This window comes from Haliotis cracherodii, unplaced genomic scaffold (assembly GCF_022045235.1).
Source record: "Haliotis cracherodii isolate W230 unplaced genomic scaffold, xgHalCrac1.p SCAF_10, whole genome shotgun sequence".
NCBI lineage: Eukaryota > Metazoa > Mollusca > Gastropoda > Lepetellida > Haliotidae > Haliotis > Haliotis cracherodii.
In genome coordinates this window covers 53345842-53364636 of record NW_027266265.1, presented here as the reverse complement: position 1 = coordinate 53364636, position 18795 = coordinate 53345842, and the positions used below count along the sequence as shown (strand labels likewise).

General features: G+C 43.6%; 2 protein-coding genes and 1 pseudogene across 2 annotated transcripts; all 3 read left to right on the top strand.

Moving 5' to 3' along the window:
• Nucleotides 1–7029: 7029 nt before the first annotated feature.
• LOC139453898 (uncharacterized) lies at nt 7030–12899 on the top strand. Its single transcript, XM_071235344.1, has 7 exons — nt 7030–7072; nt 8332–8509; nt 9052–9263; nt 10239–10484; nt 11183–11344; nt 11642–12303; nt 12345–12899. Exons 1-7 carry the CDS (start codon nt 7030–7032, stop codon nt 12897–12899), a joined length of 2058 nt encoding a protein of 685 aa, XP_071091445.1.
• A 22-nt stretch (nt 12900–12921) lies between these two features.
• On the top strand, nt 12922–13865 carry LOC139453897 (uncharacterized). Its single transcript, XM_071235343.1, has 2 exons — nt 12922–12951; nt 13041–13865. Exons 1-2 carry the CDS (start codon nt 12922–12924, stop codon nt 13863–13865), a joined length of 855 nt encoding a protein of 284 aa, XP_071091444.1.
• Nucleotides 13866–13887: 22 nt separating this feature from the next.
• LOC139453896 (integumentary mucin C.1-like) lies at nt 13888–16524 on the top strand (annotated as a pseudogene).
• The last annotated feature ends 2271 nt before the right edge of the window (nt 16525–18795 follow it).

Genomic DNA, 18795 nt, shown 5'->3' with positions numbered 1-18795 from the left:
AAAGGTTCCCTCTATTGGCATTGGTCCAAGGATGTCGACATGGAGGCGTTCAAAGGTTCCCTCTATTGGCATTGGTCCAAGGATGTCGACATGGAGGCGTTCAAAGGTTCCCTATATTCTCATTGGTCCAAGGATGTCGACATGGAGGCGTTCAAAGGTTCCCTATATTCTCATTGGTCCAAGGATGTCGACATGGAGGCGTTCAAAGGTTCCCTCTATTGGCATTGGTCCAAGGATGTCGACATTAAGCCGTTCAAACTTTCCCTCTCTTGGTATTGGGCCAAGGATGTCGACATTGAGGCGTTCAAAGGTTCCCTCTATTGGCATTGGTCCAAGGATGTCGACATTGAGGCGTTCAAAGGTTCCCTCTATTGGTATTGGTACTATGGGTTCAGTTTTCTTTTGTATGGGGCTTTCCTCCCACATTAAGCTGACACGCTGTTAAAAGCGGCGTTAAACACAACTCACTCACTCACTCCTGGATTCTCCTCATCCCGCCGGATCATTGTGTCGTGTTTGATTAAATTCGTTACCATGGTATCTGTGTTACCATTCTGCATTATGGTCGTTAATGTAAAACAAATCTGATCAAAACATACGAGGCAGATCAATACTTCTAAATTGCTTATTCAAACCTTATGTAATACGATTATTCAATTATCCAGAATGTTGATGTAATTGAATTCTAGGGTATATATTGAATGATACTTTTGCCGATCAGTCATACGAAAGTATGAAATTATTGTCCGTGAAACAAAATCAAGGGGATGGAGTGTTAACACGTAAGCTTCCCTTGTTGCTGAATATTTCGCTGGCACTAAAAACTCTTAAGAAAAGGTTTCATTGAAGCTTGGCGCAAGAACAAAGAAAACCATAACAATGTGGAAATAAGGTGGACTAACGCCGGATAAAATAGCACTATTTTGAGATGATCATTAGTCCTGAATACAAAAGTCAGTGAGTTTTTTTCGACACAAGTACTATCAAGGATGACGACGCCAAGATACTTATTCTGAAATATCACCAGTATGGAAAATTTAGGGTTTGGGCTTGATGACCTAACGTTTTAACAAAGAGACTATTTCACGTTAAAAAACCCTCAGTAATAGACATATACGAACAAAGATAGGTAGAAGTTATGACTATGACGCCATTTCAAGAAGCATCCAAGTTTCTGTGCCGATTATTATGGGCACACCATATATTTTACCCTTCGTGTCACATATTCTACCGTCCCATGAACCCATGCTTGTCGTAAGAGGCGACTAAGAGGAACAGGTGGTCAGTCTCGTTAACTTGGTTGATTTAAAATGTAATTTTTTTCCAATGGTCAAAAGTACGTATGTGGCATTACAAATAACCTATCATCCTGTTCCAATCACCCCCACTCCCCACCCCCATCCCCTGTAATTAACGAGGAGGCACAATTGCTGGGAATTTATCGGAAACAGAAATTGTCCCTTGAAAACTCTTGAAAAAAGATTATGCTTTAGACTGCTGGACAAAAAAGAAATTGCCTTTTAAAAAAAACAAAAACACATTCAGGCTCATAGCTTTAAATAAATGAATTTCTGGTTTGGTAGTTATAGCCGAAAAATATCTAATCTCGACACAAAATCCCATGCAAACATCAACGACCTGCCCTGGCCGTCGAAATCTCCAGATCTCAACCCAATCGAACACCTCTGGGATGAACTCGATCGACTTGTACGTCAAGACACAGACACTCCCACACCTGGCCAACGCGTTACAAGCAGAATGGCGCAGAATTCCGCAGGACGGAATTCGTACACTTATCCAGTGAGTGCCGAGGAGATGCAGAGCCGTGATTGCTGCCCGGGGCAGTCACACGAGATATTGAGTTTAGCGTAACCTTGTGGCCTTATGAGACAACGGCCACTTGAGACTATCGAGCTCCAAAATTTCATATTTGTATCTATGATATTAAATTAAATACAGCGACTTTATTGGGTACATATATATTTCCCAAAATCTGCCGACCCGTGAAGATCCGGGGTAGAATAGGTCCTCGGCAACCTATGCTTGCCGTAACCGGCGACTAATGGGATCGGGTGGTCATACCCGCTGATTTGGTTGATGCATGTCCTCGTATCCCAATTGCGTGGATCGATGCTCATGATGTCAAACACTGGATTATCTGATCCAGACTCAAATATTTACAGACTGTCGTCATATAGCTTGAATATTGCTGAGTGCGGCGTTAACCAACCAACCAACCAACCAAAAATCTACCTATACGTTTCTTTTTTTGAAGAGTGTATTCTGCTCGTGCCACACATAAACAAATGCATAAATATCGAGTAAATATTTAACATAAGTTGCACAAGTAGCTCTACCACAGTCATTCAGCTTCTTCATTAACAAAAAACACCGTGGGGGTTTTATTTTAGTGAAAAATGGCGTTTTTTCAAGTTATGTCCGTTTCCTAACGATTAGCACAATACATCTGTACTTAAGGTGCACGATATCAAAGAAATGGGTATAACGGAACAAGCATTATTGCAGATCACAAGAGTGTGGTCTAACGCATATATATCCTGATATTAACATCTCTGCACTGAAACTAAAAACATGAATTTCAAACTTGGAGCTATTGAGCTTATTTAGCGGTATAAAGGAGAGAAACGTGATGAAATACAGCTGTTTTGGTGCTGTGCTGTGCCATTTATGCCCCTTCTCATGAGTCATATTCTTTAGGTAATCGATATATTGATTTGGATGCAAGCGAGTGCGTTTGAACAGTATTTCAGTTACATCACGGCTAGATGTGGTAGGAAAGACTGACGTGTATATCCGTGACAAAACAGCACCAACGACACTGTATGTGATGACTTCAACTTTCCATTTGTCAACTTTGGCGTTTTGTCGAGTAATATTCCAGCAGATCCAGCCTTTGGTGTCTACGTGTTACAACTTTTGAGATACAATCCAACATAATCTTTCCACGAAGATTTCAAAGAGAGTAGGGGGCACGGGTGGCCCAGTCGTCTAAGGCGCCGCGATTCGCTGTGCAGAGTTGCATCCCTTGGGCACGCCAGAAACCTATGATTGTGGGTTCGAATCCCGGTTCGCCCCGATTATGTTTCTAGGTTTGTCAGCACCACACCCGTGCTCGTGGGTTTCACCAAAGTGGTAAACGTCTGAGACCTGCATCACTTCGGGCTTTCCTCCCACATTAAGCTGACACGCCACGATATGACTGGTATACTGTTAAAAGCGGCGTTAAACCCAACTCACTCACTCACTCAAAGAGAGTCAAATAACTGTTGCTTGCTAGTTGTTTGGTCAGGGTTAAAACATTCAAGACCTCGGTAAGGCTTTCAAAGAGTTTTATTGTGGACATTTTAAAGTCTTAGGCATCAGTGACCAAACGTATGTCCAATGCAATTCCCCATTTGACTGAGTGCCAATGTTTGTTGAGGTGAACAATTGACGTGCCTGTACATGTATTTGTGATGGGGGAGTTACCAGTGGAGCAGAATACGCTGACCTTACATACGCGAACACCCTTTATTTGGTGGTTTATAAAAAACATGCCAATTGTGTAGTCGGAATCTTACAATTGAGTTTGCTTTCGGTGTTGTTTTTTGTATGGCGGTGAAAAGGGATCTCTCTCTTTTATTTTGACGTTTACCAATTAAAACACGACAACGGGAAAGGTCCTGATAAACCTGGAAACAACATTTTTCTGTGAAACTATTTAGTTTGATTTAGGGCATACAGACATCGTGAGAATGTGCTGTCTGACGGTATCCTCCGAGGCATCGGTGACAGCGGAGTTGTTAGCGTTCCAAGATTTATTCAGATGCAGTGCGACTTTGCAGTTGTTGTTGTCGTTGCTTTAAGTGTTTAAAAGGTCGCCTTCTGCCTCAGTAATATCGGCTGACCTGCCCCTCTTTAGGAGTCATGAATCGAGTAGGGTACACATGTCTATTGTGAGTTTTAGCATTGATAGGATGTCTACTTTCTTATTGATATGATTTCATTTTTGATTTTTAGAAATTGATAGAATTTCTGTGGCTGCTCTGTTTGTATACATTCGAGTTGCTGTCCATCTCTCAAAAATAGAGTAAGTTTGGCCTTCGCTATTGCATCTCTTGGCTTTAGGAGATCTATGACAGATAGCAGATCTAACTGCAATTCTTGTTTGAAGGAGTCCGGGCTGGGGCATGGTCTGGTTGACTGCAAGATGGGCATACGTTGACAGCGTGCTTTTTGTGACCGAGATGTCTCCATCGACTTTCATTATGAGTATGTTTTTTTTGTGGATTTCGGGTTGATTTTTTTTACAGCGATATACCGATCTTACTTGCATCCCATTAGGCTTTTTGGACAATGGAGGCTTTGATTTTGCTTTCCATCTCCACTTTGCTGAAGGCTGTATCTCTGCCTTGTGTAGAGCTAGCTTAGCCAGTGTGTCTTCTTTTCAGTTTCACGAATATCTATTTGAGACGGGATCCAACACAGCTCCACCTGTCCGATAGTTTTGTGTATTCGTATAGAATATTATTGACTCTGTTTGGTCTAGAGTTTGAGATTCTGCTACTGATCGCTTGTAGTGTACATAACAAGTCTGACAGGATGACTGCCTTTGTTTCCGGTATGAGTTTGAGTACATGATGAATTGCCTCCAATTCAGCAGCGAATACTGACTGGCTGTCAGAGAGGCAGGCCGACCGATTGTGCTTGGGGTTTGGAGCTGTGGATGTAGATCCAGTAACCAGCAGTGTTGTTGATAGGATTCTTGGATCCATCAGTGTATATATGGGCCCAGTTAGCTTTTCTAGGCTAACTGTAAAGGGTTCATGGAAAGACATAACAACATTCAAACTCAGTCGCAGCCTTTTCTAGAATTATACCAGAGGTATCATGGCAAAAGGCTGAAGATCACGTTCTTGAAATAGAACGTCAGTACCGCCAACGTGACGGCGTAGATATCAACCTTGACCCGCCAGTTATCATACCTTTGTGTGATAGTACGGATTCAGATACGTCATCAGCTAAGTCTGACGCTTGCTAAAGACATCATCTGTAGAACAACAAATACTTCTTGATTCACAAACCAAACCTTTCATGTACTCATCCCGTCTCACAGATTAACTATTCTATCATTTTTTCAAAGCAAATATAATGCAGTACGTATCTAAATTGATAACCCCGTCAAACGCATATCTCAATAAGCAATAACAGCAATATTTTGAGACCAGGTGACATTTGCACCTGTGAGAATGCACGGGCCGGTGTGAGGTCGTCTTCTCGGTACAGGTGTTCGGTAATTACCACAGTATACAGGCCCTATCACACACGCATGACAACAGACGAATAGTTATTATCATTTTACATGTAAAAGCACCTTTTTAGCATTTTCCCAGCATTTTTGACAGTACTTTTAATATTCATTTTAGAGACGTCCATAGTTTCATTGTTGATATATAATTGTAGGTGTGGTTGTGGCCTATTTCTGGATTGTAAAGGGACCGATGAATGTCTATGTTTGTTTTACTGCCTTTCTCGACTGCCGAGGAATGTAAGAGGACCATGTCATCAACAAGGAATGTAGGAACATTGTCATTTGGGTCATTTGCCGGAACAGAAAATAGTCACTGGGCCCGGCTAAGTCTGGCCTGTACAGTTAAATCACCCACCCTACAGCCCAGACTTAGCCCCCTGACTATTTCCTGTTCCGGCAAATGAAATCTGCCCTACGTGGAAGACACTTACAGGATGACGAGGACATAAAGGCTGCCACAGAGGCGTGGTTAGAGGGCCAATCTGTGGATTTCTATAAAAGTGGTATTAAAAGCTTGAAGGACAAATGGAATAAGTGTATTGAGGTGAATGGAGATTATATTGAAAAATAAAAGTACAAAAGATATTCTGCGACTTGGTCTTATATTGAAGTTGCAAAACGTATTGAACGTCCCTCGTCCCTGTTCTTGGACAGTTCTTGGCTGGCTTCAATGTTCTGCCTTGCAATGTTCTTGCGATCTTCAGGGTGTCCAAAAGTTTTTTTAAGTGATCAGTCACATATACGTATGCACACATGCAAATAATTTCTTAAGTGGTTTCATCATTATTTGTCGTCACGATATGGCTGAAATACTGCCGATGTGACGTTAAATCATAACTCACTCACTCACTCATCACTATGTGACAGTGGTTCATAAACACATGCTTTTTACTTGGCGTCGTACAGTGGAATTCTTATAGTTATGGAAACGGTTTGTTGTTATATTTTATCCATCTCATATCAACACCGCCGGTGCACTAGCCGCCGTTTGACTAGGACTATGTTGTGTACGGGTGATGGTAGTGTGATGGTTAGTCGGGTATTAGGTATTGCCTTGAGTATGATTCTTGGTTTGTCTGCACCAAATCTAGCTCGTGGGTCTCACCACAGTGGTGAACATCTGAAACCTGCATCACTTCGGGTTTTCCTCCCAGATTAACCTGACGTACCTTGATATAACTGGAATACTGTTCAAAGCGGCGTTACAGCAAACTCACTCAATCCTAATAATATTATTTTTATTGGAGTCCAAACTGTCGGGGCAGACCGAGATTCGAACCACACATTATTTGGAACATAACGAGTCATGAACACTTCATATGCACTAGCATATCCAAAATCAGTTAGGTAACATTCATAATTCCCAACTAACCAATATGCCTAAATCAATATACAGTAAACTACGTTTATAACGAACACGCTTATAACGAACAGACCGATATAACGAACTTATTTTTTAGTCCCGACCATTTCTTGTATAAATGCTGTATATATGCCTATAACGAACTACGGTTATTACGAACTAAAATTAGTGGTCCCTTCGAGTTCGTTATAACCGTAGTTTACTGTAGACAATATCAATTATTTATACATGCGCTTTGTGAATTGCACAATGAAACATTGCATCATGTTTCATCACGTTTACCATTATCAATACACTCTATATTCATTCGTATATAAGTATCGTTTTAGAGGACCATATGCATATTTTTCAGATTATGCCAACGCTAATAGCTCTGCTCATCGCAGCTGTTGTTTCATGTAAGTAGCTTAAATAAGTTATGTTTACAGTGTAGTAATACAGTAATAATATACAACTGTATATTCCAAATTCACATTATGGATACAATAAAGTTAATGTATTTCTTTGATGTATGCTTCATATATCTATAAACATGGGGCATGGCCTGGGTTATAAAACCAGCAACGCAACAAATAGTATTCGAGGTCGCTCTTTTTCATTCAATCCTGTTGAATGGAATATCTTGCACGTGTTGCCATCATTGCTCTCCCGAGTATCCGGGGTAGAGTAGGCCTTCAGCAACCCATGCTTGCCGTAAAAGGCGACTATGCTTGTCGTAAGAGGCGACTAACAGGATCGGGTGGTCAGGCTGGCTGACTTGGTTGATGCATGTCATCGTATCCTAATGGCATGGATCAATGCTCATGAAGTCAGTCACTGGATTGTCTGTTCCACACTCGATTATTTACAGACCGCCGTCATACAGCTGGAATATTGTTGAGTGCGGCGTTAAACAACAAACAAACAAACACAAGCACACACACAAAAAAAACCCAAACAAACAAACAATCCTTCTGTGACGCTTCTTCCGATTACCCCGATTATGATTCAAGGTTTGTCAGCACCATACCAGTGCTTATAGGGGTCTGAGACCTGCATCACTTGTGACTTTCATCCCTCAGTAAGCTGGACACGCCATGATTGAACTAGAATACTGTTAGAAGCGGCGTTAAACCAACTCACTCCAAATAATGTTTTTTCATTGGAGTCCCATCTTTCGGGGCGGACGGGATTCGAACCCACACATATAACTTCTGTCTACCAGAGAATCAACTTAGAATATTCTGAAATGGTCCATCGTTTACCTTATACACATTCGTGTAAATGCAAGCAAAACTCATGCATTAACGTGTCTGGTTCAAAACTGGATGACGCAAAAGAAACCAAGATGCAAAGACGCAAACAAATAATCAGTTGCATAATCGGACAGTGTCAGATATACCTTTTCTTTAGACATCATTCCTATCTATAGAAGGACCTGTGTGGCCCAGTCGTCTAGTCGCTCTGCAGAGTTGCGTCCCTTGGGCGTGCCAGAAACTTAAGATTGTGTGTTCGAATCCCGATTTTCCCTGACTGTTTCTAGCTTTGTCAGCACCCGTTGTAAACGTCTAAGAAATGCTTTACTTCGGGTTTCTCTACCACATGAAGCTGACATGCCGTGATGTTATTGGAATACTGTTCAATGCGGTGTCAAACTCATGTAACTCACTCATTACAGGTGTCGAGTGTAGCAGCCTGACAGGCAAACAGTTCTTCATATATACGGACAAAAAGACATGGAACGAAGCAAGGACAATATGCGAGGACAGTGGAACACGCCTGGCTAAGATAGACAACCAGCAGACTTTGGATGCTCTTTTTGCTTATGAAAAGACTGGTCATTGGAAAAATGACATGTAAGACAGAATTTAACTATAACTATTTTGGATGAACTACATGAAGTACATGTAAACAAAATAATTATCAAAATTCTTTCCTCCTGAAATATATAAAATATATACTTTTTTAGTGTTGGTGAAGTGTGATGCAAGTCAGCTTCTCAAATTAAAAATACAAGCTGCAACACTTTATAATAATTAGATATCTCTGCTCAGGAACAGATGGTCACTGGATTGTCAAATTTGGTACTACACTTAGGTTTAAAGTCGTTGTAGTCGCAGATTGTAGTAGGTGTTTACCACTTCCACAATGATAATAAGTGGGGTGGAACTGGGTTCGAATCTACCACAAATATATTTTTGGGCAAGATAATGGTAGCGTAAAATAGTTTTGTTTTGGGTTGTATTTTTCAAGTCACATTTACAAATAAAACTCAGCAGCTTAAAAATGTAAGTTTAAAGTATATTAGATGTACATATAGCAGAGAGTTAGAAAGAAAGTACCGATTTACTCATAACGTTTACATAAATAAATTATTCATGTATATCTTTGACCTTAGGGCAAACCATTTCTGGATTGGACTGAACTGTGACGGAGCCTTTCGGTACCATTGGGATCACTGTGAGGCTGTTGATAGCTCATCCTTTACATTCTGGAAAGGCAAAGACGACGATGAGACAAAACTATGTGTTTATGCTAAAAAGGACACGTTAGAATGGTACAGCGAGGTGTGTCACAACGAGTACCAGTATCTGTGCCAGGAAGACACGGGTGAGTAACCAGACACCAGGGCTCCGCTGCAAAAAGCGATCTTAGCACTAAGACGATCGAAACTCACATACTTTAACATAGACACACGAAAGTCGTAGCGCTGAGGTCGCTTTGTGCAACAGCGTCCAGGGAAGCAATCTTAGTGTAAAGACCGTAAATTGACATTGACCTAAGCTATTGAAACGAGTCTTACGGCATCATGCCACGTAGAATCCTTTCTTCTACGCCCGTCGTAACCATTAGGATTATACTTGCGAAGTCTTAACGTCTCATAAACTCTTTACTCTGTCAAAGGAATACATCCGTTACATATTCCGCATCCGAAAAAATGGTATAAATAATGCAGGGTAAAACCCTTTTGTTTACGTTACCGCATTGGGTATACGTATTTACGAATGTATATACGATTGGAATCGCTCCGGAAACCAAGTTTTAGGCATACCCGTTTATAGTCGGTAAACCAGGAAATGCGGTGGAGGTGAACAACTGGTTTGCACCAACGTAACAAATGAAATTATTTAATTTGAAAGGAAGCGCTTTTACGAGAATGGTAACTGCTAAGACAACTTTATACGTGTTGTGAATAGCACCATATGCCGCATATACTTCTTTTGGACAACATTTGAAGTTCATCATCAAATATATGCAATGTAGGCACGGCGAAAATGCGTCGAAAGGATGTCTCTTCACTATCAGTAAACAGAACGTTTCAGTGACAATTCCGATCGACTTTCTCCGAGTAATCCGAAGACAATCTCAGTTTTATGGCATATACATTATATATGAAGTAATCGTGTGAATATTGCGAGTGATGAGGTAAGCAAAACCTTTCATTTTCATCATAAGCCGTTTACTTTTACAAATGTTATTAAATGTTTTGGGTTATTGTTAGGAACGCGCTTATAGTTCTTCGAAATTGTGGAATGGGATATAATCAAGAAGCGACTGTTACTTCCTTGTGTTTGGCGGTTCTAGGTCCCTGTAATTATACAGAGCACACTGGGACGTGTTCGGGATCTCATCATAAGAGGACTGCTGACTATGCTGTTGTGGATGTCGCTGAATGTGAAGACCTGTGTAGTAACACCCTAAAGGATGAGCTAGCGTGTTGGATGTACAGTTACAACAATCCGACCTGTACACTGTATTTCGACAAGGACCCATGGGAATGTACAGAACCTTCACCGGACGCTACAACCAAGACACGGACCTGCTTTACATGTGTGTATAAATGTGTGTTCACTCGGTTACTGACACCTTCCCAAAGAAATGCAAAAGAACACTGATTTACCTGGTTCACACTCGAATATTTGTCTGTTGTTTTACGCCGCACTCATCAATATTCCAGCTATTGACGGCGGTCTGTAAGTAATCGAGTCTGGACCAGACAACCCAGTGATTGGTATACGGTGACATGCATCAAACAAGTCAGTGAACCTGACCACCCGATACCGTTAGTCGCCTCTGACAGGCAACGTGGCCTCTTACGAATGTGTTGCTGAAGACTTATTCTACCCCGGATCTTCACGGGTTATATCAATAACATCCCATCCTATTGTTACCTGGCCGAAACACAACATTCACGTTCGTCTGCACAACGAGTGAGTGAGTGAGTACGGTTTTACGCCGCTTTTAGCAATATTGCAGCAATATCACGGCGGGGGACACCAGAAATGGGCTTCACACATTGTACCCATGTCGGGAATCGAACCCGGGTCTTCAGCGTGACGAGCGAACACTTTAACCACGAGGCTACACCCCCCCCCCCCCCCCCCCACACACACACACACATCCCGCCCCTCCTCTTACATAAGGTAACACTTATAAGGCGACTTATATTTATTCATATATTCTTGATGTAACCGAAATGTAGTTCAAATTCACTATATCTTCTGTGTAATTTCGTTTTTTGCCGACAGTCGAAACTTTGGCTTCGCCCTCAAAGGACAGCAACTCTAACAGCAAACCAATTATCGACTGCAACTTATACACAACCCCTGCTGCATCTACCTCAGCACCAACGACAGTATTCTCCACTACCACCATGGCAACTACCACCACAACTACTACACTGGCAGCAACTTCTACCACTACAATCGCACCTACTGTTACAAAACCAACGACTCAAATGATACCTATTTCTACCAACACATCATCAACAACTAATCAAACTACCCCAGTCACTACAATCATTACTTCGGCAATTAATCCCTCTACCCCAGACACTGCAAGTATCACCATGGCAACTATTCCCACTACCCCGGCCACTACAAGTATCACCATGGGAACTAATACCTCTCCCCAATTCGCTGTAAGTGTAACAATGGCAACTACTCCAACTACCCTGGCCACTGCAAGTAACACCATGGCAACTACTCCAACTACCCCGGCCACTGCAAGTATCACCATGGCAACTACACCAACTACCCTAGCCACTGCAAGTATCACCATGGTAACTACTCCAACTACCCCGGCCACTTCAAGTATCACCATGGGAACTAATACCTCTCCCCAATTCGCTGTAAGTGTAACAATGGCAACTACTCCAACTACCCTGGCCACTGCAAGTATCACCATGGCAACTACTCCAACTACCCTGGCCACTGCAAGTATCACCATGGCAACTACTCCAACTACCCTGGCCACTGCAAGTATCACCATGGGAACTACTACAACTAACCCGGCCACTGCAAATATCACCATGGCAACTAAACCAACTATCCCGGCCACTGCAAATATCACCATGGCAACTACTCCAACTACCCCGGCCACTGCAACTATCACCATGGGAACTACTCCAACTTCCCCGGCCACTGCAAATATCACCATGGCAACTACTCCAACTACCCCAGCCACTGCAAGTATCACCATGGCAACTACTCCAACTACCCCGGCCACTGCAAGTATCACCATGGCAACTACTCCAACTACCCTGGCCAATCCAAGTATCACCATGGCAACTACTCCAACTACCCCGACCACTGCAAGTATCACCATAGCAACTACTCCAACTACCCCGGCCAGTGCAAGTATCACCATGGCAACTACTCCAACTACCCCGGCCACTGCAAGTATGACCAGGGCAACTACCCCGGCCACTGCAAGTATGACCATGGGAACTACTCCAACTACCCCGGCCACTGCAAGTATCACCATGGGAACTACTCCAACTACCCCGACCACTGCAAGTATGACCAGGGCAACTACTCCAACTACCCCGGCCAGTGCAAGTATCACCATGGCAACTACTCCAACTACCCCGGCCACTGCAAGTTTTACCATGGCAACTACTCCGACTACCCCGGCCACTGCAAGTTTCACCATGGGAACTACTCCAACTACCCCGGCCACTGCAAGTATCACCAGGGCAACTACTCCAACTACCCCGGCCACTGCAAGTATCACCATGGGAACTACACCAACTACCCCGGCCACTGCAAGTATCACCATGGCAACTACTCCAACTACCCCGGCCACTGCAAGTATCACCAGGGCAACTACTCCAACTACCCCGGCCACTGCAAGTATCACCATAGCAACTACTCCAACTACCCCGGCCACTGCAAGTATCACCATGGCAACTACTCCAACTACCCCAGCCACTGCAAATATCACCATGGGAACTACTCCAACTAACCCGGCCACTGCAAGTATCACCATGGCAACTACTCCAACTACCCCGGCCACTGCAAGTATCACCATGGCAACTACTCCAACTACCCCAGCCACTGCAAATATCACCATGGGAACTACTCCAACTAACCCGACCACTGCAAGTATCACCATGGCAACTACTCCAACTACCCCGGCCACTGCAAGTATCACCAGGGCAACTACTCCAACTACCCCGGCCACTGCAAGTATCACCATAGCAACTACTCCAACTACCCCGGCCACTGCAAGTTTGACCAGGGCAACTACTCCAACTACCCCGGCCACTGCAAATATCACCATGGGAACTACTCCAACTACCCCGGCCACTGCAAGTATCACCATGGGAACTACTCCAACTACCCCAGCCACTGCAAGTATCACCATGGCAACTACTCCAACTACCCCAGCCACTGCAAGTATCACCATGGGAACTACACCAACTACCCCGGCCACTGCAAGTATCTCCAGGGCAACTACTCCAAATACCCTGGCCACTGCAAGTATCACCATAGCAACTACACCAACTACCCCGGCCACTGCAAGTATCACCATGGCAACTACACCAACTATCCTGGCCACTGCAAATATCACCATGGCAAGTACTCCAACTACCCCGGCCACTGCAAATATCACCATGGCAACTACACCAACTATCCTGGCCACTGCAAGTATCACCATGGGAACTACTCCAACTACCCCGGCCACTGCAAGTATCACCATGGGAACTACACCAACTACCCCGGCCACTGCAAGTATCACCATGGCAACTACTCCAACTACCCCGGCCACTGCAAGTATCACCAGGGCAACTACTCCAACTACCCCGGCCACTGCAAGTATCACCATAGCAACTACTCCAACTACCCCGGCCACTGCAAGTATCACCATGGCAACTACTCCAACTACCCAAGCCACTGCAAATATCACCATGGGAACTACTCCAACTAACCCGGCCACTGCAAGTATCACCATGGGAACTACTCCAACTACCCCGGCCACTGCAAGTATCACCATGGCAACTACTCCAACTACCCCAGCCACTGCAAATATCACCATGGGAACTACTCCAACTAACCCGGCCACTGCAAGTATCACCATGGCAACTACTCCAACTACCCCGGCCACTGCAAGTATCACCAGGGCAACTACTCCAACTACCCCGGCCACTGCAAGTATCACCATAGCAACTACTCCAACTACCCCGGCCACTGCAAGTTTGACCAGGGCAACTACTCCAACTACCCCGGCCACTGCAAATATCACCATGGGAACTACTCCAACTAACCCGGCCACTGCAAGTATCACCATGGGAACTACTCCAACTACCCCAGCCACTGCAAGTATCACCATGGCAACTACTCCAACTACCCCAGCCACTGCAAGTATCACCATGGGAACTACACCAACTACCCCGGCCACTGCAAGTATCTCCAGGGCAACTACTCCAAATACCCTGGCCACTGCAAGTATCACCATAGCAACTACACCAACTACCCCGGCCACTGCAAGTATCACCATGGCAACTACACCAACTATCCTGGCCACTGCAAATATCACCATGGCAAGTACTCCAACTACCCCGGCCACTGCAAATATCACCATGGCAACTACACCAACTATCCTGGCCACTGCAAGTATCACCATGGCAACTACTCCAAATACCCTGGCAACTTCAAGTATCACCATGGCAACTACACCAACTATCCCGGCCACTGCAAGTATCACCATGGCAACTACTCCAACTACCCCAGCCACTGCAAGTATCACCATGGGAACTACTCCAACTACCCCAGCCACTGCAAGTTTCACCATGGCAACTACTCCAACTACCCCAGCCACTGCAAGTTTCAGCATGGCAACTACTCCAACTACCCCGGCCACTGCAAGTATCACCATGGGAACTATTCCAACTACCCCGGCCACTGCAAGTTTCACCATGGCAACTACTCCAACTACCCCGGCCACTGCAAGTGTCACCATGGCAACTACACCAACTATCCTGGCCACTGTAAGTATCACCATGGCAACTACTCCAACTACCCCGGCCACTGCAAGTTTCACCATGGGAACAACACCAACTATCCTGGCCACTGCAAGTATCACCATGGCAACTACTCCAACTACCCCGGCCCTTGCAAGTATCACCATGGCAACTACTCCAAATACCTTGGCAACTGCAAGTATCACCATGGAAACTACTCCAACTACGCCGGCCCCTGCAAATATCACCATGGCAACTGCTCCAACTACCCCGGCCACTGCAAGTATCACTATGGGAACTACTCCAACTACCCCGGCCACTGCAACTATCACTTTGGGAACTACCACGACTAACTCGTCTACTGGTGCTCCATCAGCTACAACTGCACGGGCGTCGTCGTCAGCAGCAACGGACACAGCCACCTCCACTAGACAAAGCGTAACAGCTACACCCACCGCATCATCAGAGACGACAATGTCTTCAACAGCCACCATGTTCTCATCGCCTTCCGTGGCAAGTAAGCTGAAATAACATAATACAAAGGAAATAATAGCTTTAACCGGGTAATGTGGTATAGGTCAGATTAACTGTTTCAGTTCGTGCTTCCACCACCATACCTTTACAATAATCTGATATCAGACTTTGTGTCTCGACCTGTACAAAAGTAATTAACCAGCATTAGAGTGAGTAAGTATTGTTTTACGCCGCATATAGCAATATTACAGCAATTCCAGCGGGTGACACCAGAAATGGGCTCCACACAATATTCCCATGTGGGGATTCGATCCTGGTCTTAGGCAAGACCAGTGGACGCTCATCAGCAGGTTGCCCCACCGCCCCTGCGCCATAAGAAAAACCTGCCACTAGGGCTGGGACGGGTAACTCGGCTACTCGGGATCGGGTGGTTACTACCTGGATAACTACGGGACCCCCGGGCCCTAGGTTGGTCACGTGATATATTGTTTAATGACAAAACTTATCGAAAACTCTATGGCCACACTACATGTCACTAATGTTCCCATTTCTTTCTGTCTATGCTCGCATTTTATATGCTTGAAAAAAAAGATAAAACTTCAGTGTATGCATGACCAGATCGTTTTTACGTGTAGCAAAATACATTTTGCAAGGGCTGCGGTCGAACAGGGTACCCGGGTAGGGTCGGGTAATAGCGGGGTGGGTACCCGGGTAGGGTCGGGTAATAGCGGGGTGGGTACCCGGGTAGGAAATGTTGAATCGTCCCAGCCCTACCTCCCATCTGTGAACTAATATATATTAATAATATAGAATAATATCGCTTGCGGTACAATAATTTTCAGATTCTTCTGGGAACAGCAAGCTGTGTCCGTGTTTGATGTGCGCTGAAACAGAAACGGGGACCGAGATACGGCGCATCATGGAAGCCATTCTCCTGCTCCTGAAGTTAGACAAGTCCAAGCTGTCAGCCGCCAGGAGGAAGCGGGAGTCAGCGCCGGACGACAGACCCTCGGCACAGGCCATTGGCTACTCGGGAATAATCTTCATCGTCATCACATTCAGTTTCTTTGTCCTGAGTGATTTAATACGACTCTGTCAGTTTCTCTCCGGCAACAATCAAACCCACAATTACAGATCAAGAACAATGCCTGAGGATCGAGTGAGTATGGTTTTACGCCGCGTTTAGCAATATTCCAGCAATATCACAACAGGGTACACCAGAAATAGGCTTCACTCGTACCCATGCGGGGAATCGAACCCGGGTCTTAGGCATGACGAGTGGACGCTTTAACCACCAGGCTACCCAACCGCTCCTCTGAGGAGTGAAACTGCATCTTAAGTCACACTATCTTGTGTATGAGTTCCCGAGCACATAAATATATTAAGTATCGAGAAAAAAAAAGTAAATGAAAAAAAGCAATATGACAGTAAAGGTTTGGAAACTTTTGGTATCGTGTCCTAATATGTAGAGAGTATGTTAGAAATGCGTCTGTTATACAGGGGTAAATTTCACAACAAATTTGTATGTTACCAGCAGGGCTTGCTCCTTTTAAAAGTTACTGACCCTTCTCCAAACCACCATAACTCAATGGTGGTGGCCGCGTCGTGGCCGAACCTAAGGTCGTGTAGCCACCTAGCAGGGATCTGAAAAATGTTGAACTCCTCACCCCTAAAACGTTTTTTCCTGAAATCTGAGATTAAATATTGGTTCCATTTGCCTCATTTCATGGCGAATAATGAACAAAAAAAGTTGAGTACGCAACATTACAAAATGGCGTCCGGTTGTCATTCTACCGAGATGATCCAACTAAAAAACTTACACGGAGAAGGGGTGAAATGATGACTAAGTACTCACGGAAATGAAAAAAAAATGTTTTTTCGATCTCAGATTTTAAATAAATGCAGTTAATATACAAAATATATAAATATTCAAACAACTCAATTAGTACTAATTGGGCCATGGCGCAAATACAGCGGATTAAAGGTTTTTATGTCTTTTTACACGTAAAAGTGTGTAAACATTTGAACAAAACAGACTATTGTGAAACTGAGCATAACCAGGTTTTAGTAGATCAATGTGAATGTCCATGACCTATGACACCTTGGCGACAGGTGAAAACAGGTGCATGAAACCCACGTGAATGTGATTTGTCAGTGGTCAGTGATTTGTGAGTGGCATTGTGGGATAGTGAATCATCGTCAAAATATGAGAACGTAAAAGTAACATATTCCCTTCTCAAACAACAACTTACATGTCATTATTATTACGTACATAAACGTAGCTGTTATTTTTATTGTTGTTTTGATAACTTTTTTCCAAGGCTAATTTGCATAATGCCTATAGCCTGTTTCTGTCATGTCAATTTGGACTTAGTTCTATTTTTGAATGTTGAAAGTGTCTACAAATTACCTCCTGTAAAATACATTTTGTATTGAGCACTGAGATAAAACTAGGAAATCCAGACTAGTACTTTTTCAGTTGTTTTGTTATTTCGTATTTACATCTACGTAATGCTTTGTGTCGATTATTAAATCCAGCAAAACAGTTTTTTCTCATTTCCATGAGTACTTTAGCCATCTATTAACGTTCCAGCAAGCCCTTGTAATTTTAACTGGCCACATAGCAGTGAAATCGACCCTGTTATATTTATTTCAGTGTGTCGTTACTTGTACTGTCAACCATTAGTTTCCTCTTGGCCTTTGCTGATGGCCAAGCTGTTGTCTTACAAATATTGTAATACATTACATAGAATATTTTTTGTGCGAAGACGTACGTCTCTTACGGTATAACTTTTGTTGATATTTGCGATAATATCCTGCTTGACAATAAAGGCAGTTTAATATTAATGTAATTCGACAAAATGTAACCGTGTTCAATGTTTGTGAAGTACATTGATAGTGTATGGGCTGAATGAAAGAACGAAAGAACAGCATACCAAGGGAACCAGGCTGGCGATTGTTCGGTCATTGCCTGGGTCGGTGTAGCGCCAGCGCAGCTTACCCAGGGAACAAGGCTGGTGAAAGAAAACATTTCACCGTAGAATCATGTCAAGAAGGTTTATGAAAATCAACATCAATTTTCTTCATCGGTGAAGTTTTTCGATGATTTTAAACCTTCTTGCCAAGATTCCAACTAACAGTTTCTAAAACCTTTAATTTCTGACATTTACCCATATTCTACTTTTTCGTTTAAGAGCATGCAATCCTGCCAGTTTTTACATGAACTTTTGTGGCGGCCATCTTGAATTTTGAAAATGACCGCCATTTCTTATCCGCAAACGGGTCATATTTCAAAATGTAACTGTCTATGATAATGCGACACATAGACTTGATACATGTCAAATGGAAGCTCTTATTATGTCTTTTCACTTGATACATACGATTCTGTTATATCTCAGTCAAAACAAACTTATAGCTCAAGAA